Here is a 12962-nt window from a genome sequence, read left to right as displayed (position 1 = left end):
CATTTTTGAAATATCACTAAACTGAAACCCAGAACTTTAAAGGCGCCCATTGTCGAGTTTTTGTTTCAAAAGAAGCCGGAAGCGATCTCGAGATGATGCAAACACATTGCTGATTTTTAATTCGCTAGCAGGCTCCCGATTTTAAGTGAGGCTCAGCATATGAATATGGCCTTGTGCATTGACATCCATGGATGCTGTGTAACCCATGGTCCATGGCTCATCATCCATAACTTGCTGCCTTGTTTACTGACTCGGGAAACTATATCTGATGGCGCGTGAGAAACGTAGAGAACCTTGAAGACTGCCAATGCAGATTGCCGCGAAACATGGGTAATTTGGCAAGGCCACTTATACTTGACTGGTTTGTGGCTTCGTTACACGAGACTCATATCAGTTACGGGCCTTTGGAAAAGGGGTCCATCTCAAACTTAACGCAAGGTCTGAACAAATTGGACGAGTGAGAGTGAGAGTTGGAAGGTTCTTCGAGGAGTGATCAGACAAGCCGTATGACATGACGCTAGAGCGATTTGAGTTTCTTTTCCAGTGCCATTAAATCGAAAAAGCTGAAATGTAGTACAGACTATAGAAAAACTTTCGCGACTAGTCAATGTTAGCTGGGCCTTCAAGTTTCATCCTCTGGCTGCATTAATACCAGGAATTTACTTTCTTAACCTTCTTTTGGAAAGGATCCTGAGAAGAAACTTACATCCTAAAACTAGCGAGAAAACTTGAGATCAGGAAGCTTCGATGGCTCAGACTAGCTGCTCAGGATTCGTCTAAGATTTGTTAGAAACTGTTACTAGGTAGGTACTTACACCTTCCAAAAAAAGACTCATCTGGTAGTACATCTTGGTCTGACTCTTAAGGCAAGCGCTACCGACAAAAAAACGTAGATCTTGATACTAGGACTTTCTAGTCACATAAAAATAGAGCTTGACACTCATAGTTTGATACTTACAGCAAAATAGTCTATTATGACGAATATATTCCTGTTCATAATGTCGACTAAGCGCCTTTTAGTACAATCCTCAATGAACTTCAAGAAGTCGCCAACTTGATACACTACTTATCATTTGCATATAAAGACCGTAGACAACCCCCGTACCTTTCAAAATTATATATTTCACATTCTAAAGATAGCCGGCAACACAGAAAGAATAGACTTACATCTTATTAATCTATCAAACATCAAATACCTATCATTCACTACCTTGACACTCGAGATATTCGTCCGAGTTACTTAATAGTAATATCCTTAATTATAACCATTTCCGTAAGTCTCCGCCTCCATCCGAAATCATTCACCACAAAGCTCCATGAGAATCTCTTGATGTAGTCATCACCAGTAGTCATTGGCATTGAAGCTACCTATTCATTCAACATGTATTCAATCAAGAAGAGAGTTCAAATACAGAACAGCCTTATCTCAAAACATTCAAAGTCATATCTATTAACAGATCTATATTCTAGGTACATCTAGCCACATACTCATAGCCATGTCTTCTCCAAGTTTTGTCGCACACAGCTTGCAAAAGCTTCAACTGCAGCAACAAGAAGACATCGACGATGTGGATGTGGAGGATACAATCGTATCACCACTTGTGAACGACAGCGCGTAAGTCACCTCTCTATGCCTCGCACCTGCAACCTATTCTCCCCTAAATCCCCTCGGCTATGTGCAAATTTGGCTAACTCAAAACAGCGATGTAGTTGGCGCCTTTGAAAATTGTCCAGTCGATATCATCATGCAGATCATGAGCGAGCTTGATGTCGTTTCCAAAGTTTGCTTCTCGCTAACTGGTTCCCACTTCCGAAGAGTATTCAAGAAGTATTCCGACGTTGAAAAGTACATCCATGGTAGCTGTCACCCTTTAACTCCCGATACCTGCTATGCTGCTCGGCTGTCCTTACCTCTAAGCCTGCAAGTATCGACGTGCGGAAACTATATGTTGGATATGGACAAGCGCTGCTTTGACTATCTGCCACTTGATGATAGTGAAGTAGAATGGCGCCCGACTCTCGCGGACTTGCTGTGGAACGAGAGCTTCTTCTGGAGTGGTGGCGCACAATGGTGCGATGGATGCTACAGAGTTCTGCCACCTACAAGTTGGGATCAGTGTGCAATGGAGAAGGAATTCTGGGACCACGTTGAGAGCCCCTCGTCGACCAAACTCCTGCCGCATGAATACATCACCGACCTTCTTGCCAGAGCGCTTGTCCAGGGTGTCAAGAAGCGTCGCTCGGATTATTCTTTCGTCGGTGATCCTGACAGCTTTATCCCGCAGATAAAGGCTCTCAGCTACGGCGGGCAACCTTATCAGTCTCAAAGAAACGATATTGATCTGACTATCTGCGCAAAATGCAGAGTCAAGATGATCGTTACTGATAACGGTCGCAGACAAGAAGCGTGGACCTGGGGATCGAGCGGGCTGGAAGACACTGGAAAGGAGGCCGACGGAGTGGGCATGGTCGGGCACGGTAAGAATATGGGACGGATTGTGTATGCGGATCATTTGGCAGAGCCTCAATTTGAGGATAGCTGGATGTATTTCGTATTGTGGGAAGACATCCTGAGAGAATCTGGACTTTTCGTAAAAGAGTACAAGAAGGTAGAGTTGCCGTGTCCGAGAAGTAAAGTCTCGAGGACTTCTGAATTGGCAGAGTTGGATTGGTAATTACAATTTTTTTATCAGTCAATTCAGTCAAAAGGAGGTCCCGAATACGGTATCTCTACAAGATTGTAATCATTTACAACAAGAAAAGGAAGGGTGAAGGAGCCCACAGTCGATACCCATAGCTAGATAGCTAGATATTCGTTTTAGCATAATCATACCCATACCCAGGTGTTTGAACATGGTCATCCCGTGCGTCTAATATGCCGTCCTACATCGTCAAATCTAGAGCACTTAGGCGAAATATCGGCCGCCAGAATGTATGGAAGAAGAAGTCACACCTTCATATACATTCAGTTCCACTTATCACGAGTCGTGTCAAGCATCTAGACGGTATCTCGTCCCGACATTGATGGGGATAATGCAACAATATTAAGACAATCACAATGCAGAAATATAATCCGTCCATCAAGCTCATGAGCTTTTTGGGACCAACTGCCTTGGCGCTTGGCGGCTCCTTGGCGCTTAATCTCCGAAGTTTCTTTAAACCACACCTCGCACTATTCTCTTCCCGATTTCACGATACCCCCAACAATGGTTTCATCTGAGTGGATGGATCCACTCAATGCAACGGTGTAAGCGCCAAGCTGACGTCGGAAAAACAATGAAGCTTCGATAGCCGCCAAGCTTCCAATCACCACGTTCCTTATGCACATGACGATGTAGCACAGCTCTGGAGACACCACGGGGTAATCCCTGGGCAAAGATTGCAGGACCGAGTAAATCGCTCCAATTGCTTTCGCTCTCAAGTCGGTACTCAGTAGTACTGTATGCGTCCCGAAAATGCATGTACATGATGCTAGCACAACAAAGCCTCAAGGGTTGTCCCGTTGTGATCATTCTCTCAGCTATCAACATTATCTTGCTGTGATAGCACTCCAGCTGATCTCGTGGTATCAATTTGACCAGCTAGATTATGGAGCAAGAAGAGTTCTTCCGTTCGTATTCACAAATTGTTTCTTCACCTCCCTCCACCTTTGAAAGAAGGCACGAATTGAACTGCAGCCTCCCTTAGAACATGCCAATCAGAGACTTAGAATCTCGTTCCAAGAAGAGTATCATTCTCCGAGGGATTTTATGGATCTTTACGAATTCATCGGTGCGAAGAAATTTCTCCTCGAGTGAGGTGCAGGAACTCCGAACACTCCACAGATTTGTGACTATATAAGAGCCATGATGCCATACTGAATGACCACCATCTTCATCTTCTGGCAAGCATCAAAGACTCGGTTTCATCTACACACAGCATCGACTCCAATCATTCAATATGGTCGCCACGCTCAAGCTTGTAAGCCTCATGGCTATCCTCCCTTCCGCTCTCGCCTGCTTAGGTTACAGTGGAGGAATTCCCAAAGCAACCTCGACCAAGACTAACAGTAAAGTCATCGAAGTTGCTGCTGGAACCACCTTCGACGGTGGTTGGGCAAGATATGATCGTGGATCCGGTGCTTGCGGTGGACAAACTGAAGGAGGTAAGTAATACAACTACTCTAACACATTCAAACTCCCTAAAAATGAGACTAACACTCCTCATCAGGCGACTCTGACGCCGTCTTTCTCCTCCAACCCGGAGCAACTCTACAAAACGTCATCATCGGCAAGAATCAAGCTGAGGGTGTTCATTGTGCTGGAGCTTGCACTCTCAAATTCGTCTGGTTCGAAGACGTATGCGAGGATGCGATTTCCATCAAGAAGGACAAGGCTGGTGATCAATCATGGATTATCGGAGGCGGAGCATACCATGCCTCGGATAAAGTCGTCCAACACAACGGATGTGGTACTGTCAACATCATCAACTTCTATGTTGAGGATTATGGAAAGTTGTACCGAAGTTGCGGAAACGTGAGTTGCTTCTTTCGATTTACGATCTTGTCCCTTTCATCCTACTTATCTTTTCTTGCTTCTCTCACCAATGCATAACTAACTTCCCTTCAGTGCAAATCCCAATGTAAGCGCAACGTCTACATTGAAGGCACGACTGCTGTCAACGGCGGTATCCTTGCCGGTATCAATTCCAACTACGGAGACACGGCCACGTTGAAGAATGTCTGTTATGATACCGCCCATGCATGCCAGATGTTCACTGGAAACAACAAAGGCGACGAGCCCACCAAGGCCGGATACTGCAGTGGATAATTTTTTCCAGATGAAAATTATAAGGGGTGGAGGTAAGGAGTATTTAGAGGGTGGTCGTCAAAGAATGATGGATGGACTTTTTGAGCGATGGTTGAAGGGTGATTGATGTTGTTGTCATTGTTATTTATTTCCCTGTGGATATTTTTGAGAACCGATTGAGTGTTTGTACATACAGTAGAAAGCAATACTTATCTATCCTACTTCATCTATTCCATCGTGCAAATATTCTGACCGCATATTGCAGCACCTGTTTTGACGACCTAATAGATCATACAGAACTGTACTATCATCCCTAGGAAATCACTCCGTGATCCGAATTCAGAACAGTAAACCCCATGCTCCGAGTTCATGAAAACGATAGAATTAGTTAATAATACTACTACTATATACCACTTGATCTAACAAATCTTGATCATTCATTCCATCCGCTCATTATTCAATAGAAATTAATCAATCAATTATAGCATCTCTCATTCCCAAGATTAACTCATACCCAACATCCCTCACATTAAGTATACTCACCCCTTCATACCCCATGAACCACACAATCCCCTTCGCTTCTCTTCCCGGTCTCTGCTAAACCTCTCCTAAAAAAACGCAGCACCCACAGCAGCCATACCCCCAAGAACCCCCATCATTCCGTTAACCCCCACAACCCTCTCTCCAGCCCCACTACTCTGGCTACTCGTCGACTCTGCTGCACTCGCCGTGTTACTTGACGAGCCTCCTCCGGTAGTCTGCGCCTTCGCAGTAGTTGTTCCACTTCCACTTCCTGCTCCTGTTGCCGTCGCTGTCGCATCACTTGCAGCGGTAGTCGTAGGCCAATCTTTTGAGATCGCAGAAGATGTAGTAGTTGATGCGTAGGCCGCGGCATCATTACAATAGGCTTGTTTATTGGCGAGAGCCCCTGTGTAGCCTGTGTCATTGGGACATACGTTATAGCAACTATTAGATAGATTGATTAGTTAGAGTCCGGATCAACTATGACGCAAGGACAGATGAAGAAATCTCAGAATATAGAGTGGAAGAAGGAAAAACATACGTCAAGACTGAATTCCAACTCGTGCACAAACAAAGATAGTCGGTAGATTGACACGCCTGGGCAATCGCCGTCGTCGAACTCACACATGCATCGAGAACATTCTGTGCCTCACACGCGCCAGAGAAACCACCTGTAGCCGCTACTGTAGTCGCAGCAGCAGCATAGGAAACCAAGGCCGCGAAAGGAAGAGTTGCTTTTGAGAAGTGCATTTTTGAAGTTGAGTTTGAGGTTGTAGGGATGTAGAATAGATGCAAATGAGATGTACGAGTATGAAAGTAAGTGCGAGTGCTAGAAAAATACTATATGCGAGAGCAATGTAGTATGCGTTGTTTGTATAACTTCACAATGATCAATTGATCCAACGGTGTAATATACGCGGTACAGAAAAAAAGCAGAGAAAAAGAAGAAACTTCATAACAACACGCACACATCCAATATAAATATATAAACCATCCTCATCCTTTTCACCGTCCAAAAGCCAAACTCCCCCGTGTGACCAACCAAGACATTCCAACCAAAATCAACATACACTCAAAAGCAAAAGAAACTCCCCGGACAACCAATATATCACAATCTTCAGAATGATCTTCGGACTGCTTCCCCATGCTCCTTTTTTAAGCATATCCCGCATTGATATTGCCCCAAAATACCTAGCGTTTCATTGGTACACTTCCGAAAATAGTCTAGTCCCTGTGTACATAGACGACTTTAGGTTGCATGTTTCAGGGGTCGCCGAGCAACCATGTTGCCCACGTAGTTCAATATGCCATGCATATTTCTACTCCTAACGTACCTCACTACATATACGAAGTAATTGTTACCGTTGGTCGACCAATAACACAAGTAAACATTCGAAAACTAAATCGAAGTCGTTCAGGTGTATGTATGCATTGCATTAGGCATTTCACGAACCGGAAACCTCCAAGTGAAGAAGCGGCCCGAAGTAGAAGTCCAGAGATCTACATCAATTAGAGACACAAACAACCACTAAAGAATACTAGTTTCGATAACTTTGATTTAATGCTTGTGTCGTGCCCGTTCTACTCTCTACCCATCCACCGTAATTATTTCTCGACACTTGCTCTCTGTTATCTTTATTCATCAAGTCTCAATAGCATGCTTCGCAATATGTCTTTGATTGCCAGACCTATTGTTTAGACTTGGAATGCCCTCAACAAAGTACGCACTCGAAATCTATTGCTCGAAACAAGTGCTCGTGACCAAGAAATGATTGGATTGGTTACTAGCAAGCTGTCATTATATCTTGTATCTCTATTCTTTTGCAAATACGACCTACCATACCAAAGTTTGTACGGGAGGCCAAGCCCTAAATCTTGCTCAATATTCTCTAAGTATTCGATTGGAGATGGCACATTAAGAAAAAACTATCACGGGTAATTCTTTACGGTAACGAATGACAATTCTTTCTAGTGCGATACCCACTAAATACAAGGTCATCAGATACTCTGAGTTCAATTTGTTTTCTTTCGATTAATGTATCAATCGTTACAATGCATTTCTTAACGAGACTTGAGCCATGAGACGGCTATTTATTCCGGATAATAATTCATACCTCCAATCCATTCCAGGTAATATAAAAGTTGAGAAACCTGGACCTCCCTCAGCTTGTATAGAAAATAACACCATGCAGAACCAATGAAACCCTTCCAAAACATAAATCATTCCTGTCCGAATCCCATTGTCTCTTCTACAGCCATCGTCAATTTGGTTTGCAACTGCTCAAGGTTCTTGTATGGTGGAAGATCCAGTCGGTTGAAACTAATTCATGCTGTTAGTATGTACAATATATAGACGTTCAGAGGTAGCTTACCAGGTGTGAGATTTTGGTAGATTGTTCGGCTCTCCTTGCTTTTCAATTGTGAATCTTCTCGGCCCGTCACTACCTTGAAGATCTTTAAATCCGTTGACGGGAATACGAGAAGTACCAGTGGCAAATTGAAGAAGGCGAGATTTCTGTTCTCCATCCCAGCTGCGGATCGTTTGCCAGAAAAACTTAATGACCTCATCAGATTCTGTGTATCCTCTATAGTCTGTGTGCTTCTTCCAGTCGTCAACATCAATTTCCGCAATACCACCAATCAACAACTCAAGCTCTCTTTCGTCAAAGACATTAACAAGCTCGGCTGGAATAAGCTCATGGAAGCCAGTGATAAAAGCTTGGAATTGCTCATCAATTCGCTTTTGAATCCTCCATTTGACCATCAAATCGACATACTCTTTTTTATTCTCATCTGTAACTTCAATATCTCTTCCGCCCGGTTTAAGGTCTTCGACGTTTGTAACTCCAAATCTCTCATCTTCTGTCGAGAAAGTCTGGTCTAGAACACCTTCAATTGGATTATCCAACATCCATTGAAGACTTCGATGGAAATCGGCATCAACTCCCTCCATATCTTGAAGGGAGACAGCCTTATTAAGCATCATTTTGTACAGGGCACCAATGAAAAACGCATCCAAGAATCGGCGATGGAAGATGGCCAAACCAACCACTCTACCAATAAATTTGAAGTAGTTGAGATGTTCTGGGTTAATTCCGGAGTGGGGGTTGATTTGAAGAGTATAGTTGTCGTGAGCAGAGTATTCGAATAAACAATAGAAAGGGTTGAACATTTCATGAGAAAGAAGGAAGAAGAATTCTCTCGACAATCCACCATAATCGAGACCATCTTCTCCATCAAATTTAATCATAAGACGTTTCTTCAAATCAGTGGCAGATTGACGCATAATTTCAGCGTAAGAATCCTCGAAAATATGAGATCTTCGGATCTTAACATGGCATTGACCGGAGAGAATGCGTAAGGCTGGTTGTGAACGGAAGTAGATGAGCTTTCTTCTGAAATCACGTTTGTATTGCGGTACGTTCTGATCCAGGGAAGAGGGCAGTCGAGGGTCATCCCAGGTAGTGGTTTTGGTGTTGTGATCCACAAAGTAGACTCTTGCAGTGTTTGTAAGTCTCATTTCCCAGCCACTTGGCAGAGGACCAAGTTGTGAAACTGGCTGTTGTTGAATGGTATTGTTGGCATTTTGACCACCATACATGCGGATATATTGTTGACGCCTAGGGTCTACCCAAGTTGTGGTTCGGGTATTGTGATCCACGAAATAAGGACGGCCCTCGGGAGTATGTCTCTGTTCCCAGAGCGGTGGAAGTTCTCCGGTTCCTGCAGTCGTGGCTCCAGTAGCCATCATCGTAGTCGCAGCAGCGGTGTTAGCACTACTGCTAGCTTGTTGCTGTGCCAAATTTGGTGAATTGGCACCGGTGCGATCTTCAGGTAGAGTTCTGTTCTGATGTCGTTGACGTTCCACTTGAGTATTAGCATTTCTCTCGTCCTGTCTTGTCTCGGTCGTCCCTGATGCAGATGGTCGATTCCAACTTGTAGATCTTGTGTTGTGGTCGACATAATAGGTTCGTCCCAAGTTATCTTCCCGCCTTTCCCATCCAGCTGGCAATCTACCCTGAGCATCCTCGAATGAGCTCAAACCGTTTCGATGTCCTGCACCTGCGCTGGCCGTAGGTGCGTTACTTCCGCCGCTGCCTGCAGCGGGTGCATGTCCGGGGGTTGGTCCATTGGAGAGAGCTCCGTTAGCCATAACGACTCCTTGTGGCTGAGGGGTATGAGAAGCAGGTGAAGAAGCGGAGTTTGAGAAACCAGAAACGGAGCCAGTTGGAGTGTGGATTGAAGGTCGGTTGCTTGATGTTGAATGGCCGTTCGTGGGCGGGGCGAGGCTACCTCCTCTTGGAGGGGCATCTAGATTTGTGGAAAGACTGATAATAAGTTTTCCATGTACTACAAGATTATCCGTCGATTTTTTCAGATCCCGGGTGAGCATTTCTGCGTGATTAAATATAAGCCCCCAACCGTGAATGGCAACAAAGAGAAATATCACGACTCACGATCTTGGGGCGAAGAAAAGTCGATGACATCTCCAACACGAACATTTATTACTCCTAAGAACCCTTGGTCCTTCTTCTTGAACTTTTTCTGGTCAAATATCTGTACTGCCAATATACTGTCTTCGTTCGCACGCCTAAAAGTAAATCAGCCCAGATTCTTTCCTGCAAAGGACACTTCATATTCACAGGTCGAAGATCTCGTTCCAGTATGGATTTAGAGTCCTTTTGATAACAGCGGTCGTCTTCGTCTGCTCGCCACTCAATGTCGCAACTGCAAAAGGGTCCGGAAATCCTAAGTCACACGATTAAAACGGTTGTCTTTTGGGGGGAATCGGTATCTCTACTAAAAACATCACGCTTGTATAAGCCGTCGGCAGCAATTACTGTTGATGATTAGTAAATCGACTGACATTCAATTGCCAAACAGGCCTACTAGTTAATCGCAGGTTGGGCTGCCTATAGGTTTGTCAGTTCTATTCTTCTTGTATGACAGAGTTTCAAACATACGCTGGAAGGCTCGAGTCTATTCTACTACTGCTGGCCATGGTGAAGGTTCGCCAGAGATGGCGGGATCGTTTCTTAGGGCGTCAATGATGGATAACAGTAGAATAGTATCGCAGAACAGTTTTGACGTTCCCTGGGTTTCAAGGTTGGCCGTGGTGGAAGCTTTGCGCTTGTGTCGATTTGGGGCTGTGTTAAGTAGAGCTGCAAAAGCCCCCTTGCACCCAAATTATGAATCTGACAGGTTTTGCGATAATCGTTATCGATTCAAGGATTCGTCATACATGAGGGAAAGATAATGAAGAGAATATTCGTAAAAGGGGGGTTCAATGTATTGATTGAGAAGAGGAATGGAGTTTGGTCAATCAAATCGTCAAGGCGGCACAGAATGCCCCCGCTAATAAGGTTGATAATTCCTCAGGCAAAAATTGATAATCATCCACCTATTTTTATACTTCACGTCATATTACCTTTTTAGCCAGACTTCACTTCCAGGTTCTCTACCGTCAAATGAAGAGACCCAATATTCATGAATCAAGGACGTTTTTTTTATTTGCTGTGTTCGTGGATATGATGGCAATTTGCTTCTTTTGCATCAGGGATTTTATAAGGGTTGCGAAGATTCATTTGACATGACAAAGATCAGGGTCAGATTCTTCCAGGATACGGAATTCTCGAGTATATCGTGTACTCCGTACAAAAAAACAATGTACCCTCTGGCACGTGAGTAAGTAGTGTTTAATGTTATATTTCAAGGTAAGAAAAGAGCCTCTTTCAGATTGGGCAATCTGGGAAAGACAAAACATGAAAGAACAAGGTGATCTGGTATAAGTAGTATTGGGAAGGAATTCAGATCCTGGCCATGGCAGTCATACTTCTTCTTGCAGGTCCTGGACCTCCTTCACGGCACAAGTACATCTTCGGTTGTGATGGAACCTCTTGTTTTGAGTAAGAAGCAGTTGTATATAATAAGATAGAGCACGCGAGCACTATATCACTACTTGCCTAGTAATCGTCAATTCTGTGCAATCATATTCATGGTATAGATTCAGATTCCGCTGTACAGATTTATAGTTCAAGACTATTCATTCATGATGATCAAGGAACTCCATATGGAGAATTCAAAGAAGACCATATGCTCAAGATAAACGCCGTGGTATTTTCATGAATAAATCGCTTCTCGAATGAATGTCTGATAATTCAAGAAATGAATTTCCCCCAAATTTCCCAATTTTAATGCCATCACTTCAGCAGCCCTCCCCATCTTATCATGTGCTAGAGTAAAGAAAACTCATGCAAAAGTTTTTGTGGCTTAATATGGTGTGAAACCTCTGCCACGGTTGCCTCTGTATCCTCCACGGTAACCTCCACGAGGAGAATAACCGCCACCACGTCCACCACCGAAGAAACCGCCACGACCTCTACCGCCTCCTCGTCCACCACGGCCACGTTGCATTCCAGGGACATTGGTACGCTTGGGGACAACCTGTAATAGCAATGAGCTTAAAGAGCAGAGAAATGTATGAGAAAGAAGATTTACCTTGAGGTTGCGACCCTTGAACACGCTCTCATTGAGAACCAAAGCCTGTGCAACAAGACTTGGCTCAACAAACTCTACATACGCATACCTGCATAAACCTAGATTAGCATCCTTCTCTTGCCAGGTAGCGCTTATCACAATGACACTCGACACAATCCGTCGAGGTTTTAAGAAGCCAAATTTCGTAGAACGCACCCCTTGGGATGACCGGTAAACTTGTCAAGCAAGATAGTTACACGGTTAATAGATCCGCAGCTTTGGAAGTGAGCTTGAATATCTTCTGGAGAGGCAGAGTAATCGACGTTTCCGACAAAGATACTGCGACTGTCGATATCCTCCTTGTCTTCTCTAAGATCAGTGCTTTGTTGATCGAGAGTTGCCTGCATTTCTCTAAGTTTGGCAGCCTCCTCTTCCATCTCTGCGACACGGCGCTTCATGGCCGAGATCTCTTCCTAAACCGACTGTCAACAATTGGTTCTCGATACAGGGTCTTTCACCTTTGAATGTACCTCATCATTATTATCATCCTCGCCAGCCATAACCTGGTCTTGAAGCTTTGGATCGGTGTCTGCCATGATTTGATTGCTTGATATAGTATTGCTGCGCTTGTGAAATGTTGTAAGATATTTAAGTAGATTTATCCTCGAGCAAGGTCGAAGGGAGGATGTTGATGAAGAGGAGAAGGTTGCGCTTCTGAAAGAAATCTTATTAGCAAGAATTTTAATGACTGTAAACTTATCACTGGAGATTGCGCAATTTCATCACAGAATGGATCTGAAAGTGAATTGATCTGCCAGCATGATCTTGCACTTCATCCGATGATAACTCAAGCTACCTATTGCCAGGCAATTCTCAAATTTTGGAGAATAAATGTCATTAAGCCATTGAGCCGCGTAAAGAAATGAAAGGGTATCATTATACTGATGGTAAGGCTTGAGAATAACTCACCAAAACTTTCAAATGGTCAAATAATACAGAATGCAAAGGTTGCAAATGGAAAATAAATATATTGGAGTTGAGGTTGAGGTTGGTTGAGGTTATTCACAAATCGTCTAGACTTCCACAAGGCTACCACACATGGCTACAGCCAGCTCTGTTGCAACCCGTCCATGCCATCGTTCAAGCGCTTGGATAATGTCGGTCGGCTAATTCGGC

At 43.9% G+C, this 12962-nt stretch overlaps 5 protein-coding genes across 5 annotated transcripts; 2 read left to right on the top strand and 3 right to left on the bottom strand.

Moving 5' to 3' along the window:
* Positions 1-1496: 1496 nt before the first annotated feature.
* Positions 1497-2675, top strand: EAE98_008993 (uncharacterized protein; the record flags this gene model as incomplete). The annotated part of the gene is made up of 2 exons (XM_038956614.1): positions 1497-1615; positions 1703-2675. 2 exons carry the CDS (start codon positions 1497-1499, stop codon positions 2673-2675), a joined length of 1092 nt encoding a protein of 363 aa, XP_038806984.1.
* Positions 2676-3807: 1132 nt separating this feature from the next.
* EAE98_008992 (uncharacterized protein) lies at positions 3808-4995 on the top strand. The gene is made up of 3 exons (XM_038956613.1): positions 3808-4144; positions 4210-4514; positions 4608-4995. The coding sequence occupies exons 1-3, from the start codon at positions 3940-3942 to the stop codon at positions 4806-4808; spliced, it is 711 nt and encodes a 236-aa protein (XP_038806983.1). The 5' UTR covers positions 3808-3939; the 3' UTR covers positions 4809-4995.
* A 400-nt stretch (positions 4996-5395) lies between these two features.
* EAE98_008991 (uncharacterized protein) lies at positions 5396-6059 on the bottom strand (the record flags this gene model as incomplete). The annotated part of the gene is made up of 2 exons (XM_038956612.1): positions 5396-5753; positions 5851-6059. 2 exons carry the CDS (start codon positions 6057-6059, stop codon positions 5396-5398), a joined length of 567 nt encoding a protein of 188 aa, XP_038806982.1.
* An 811-nt stretch (positions 6060-6870) lies between these two features.
* Positions 6871-10611, bottom strand: EAE98_008990 (uncharacterized protein). Its single transcript, XM_038956611.1, has 7 exons — positions 10274-10611; positions 10200-10222; positions 10111-10149; positions 9953-10058; positions 9767-9900; positions 7682-9704; positions 6871-7629 (listed from the first exon to the last, which is right to left on the bottom strand). The coding sequence occupies exons 1-7, from the start codon at positions 10309-10311 to the stop codon at positions 7530-7532; spliced, it is 2463 nt and encodes an 820-aa protein (XP_038806981.1). The 5' UTR covers positions 10312-10611; the 3' UTR covers positions 6871-7529.
* Positions 10612-11579: 968 nt separating this feature from the next.
* EAE98_008989 (uncharacterized protein) lies at positions 11580-12382 on the bottom strand (the record flags this gene model as incomplete). Its single annotated transcript, XM_038956610.1, has 4 exons — positions 11580-11753; positions 11808-11895; positions 12003-12259; positions 12317-12382. The coding sequence occupies 4 exons, from the start codon at positions 12380-12382 to the stop codon at positions 11580-11582; spliced, it is 585 nt and encodes a 194-aa protein (XP_038806980.1).
* Between the last annotated feature and the right edge of the window lie 580 nt (positions 12383-12962).

Source organism: Botrytis deweyae (assembly GCF_014898535.1).
Source record: "Botrytis deweyae strain B1 chromosome Unknown BDEW_025, whole genome shotgun sequence".
NCBI classification, from domain to species: domain Eukaryota; kingdom Fungi; phylum Ascomycota; class Leotiomycetes; order Helotiales; family Sclerotiniaceae; genus Botrytis; species Botrytis deweyae.
Note: the sequence above shows the minus strand (reverse complement) of the source record. Positions and strands in the feature narration are given on the sequence as shown.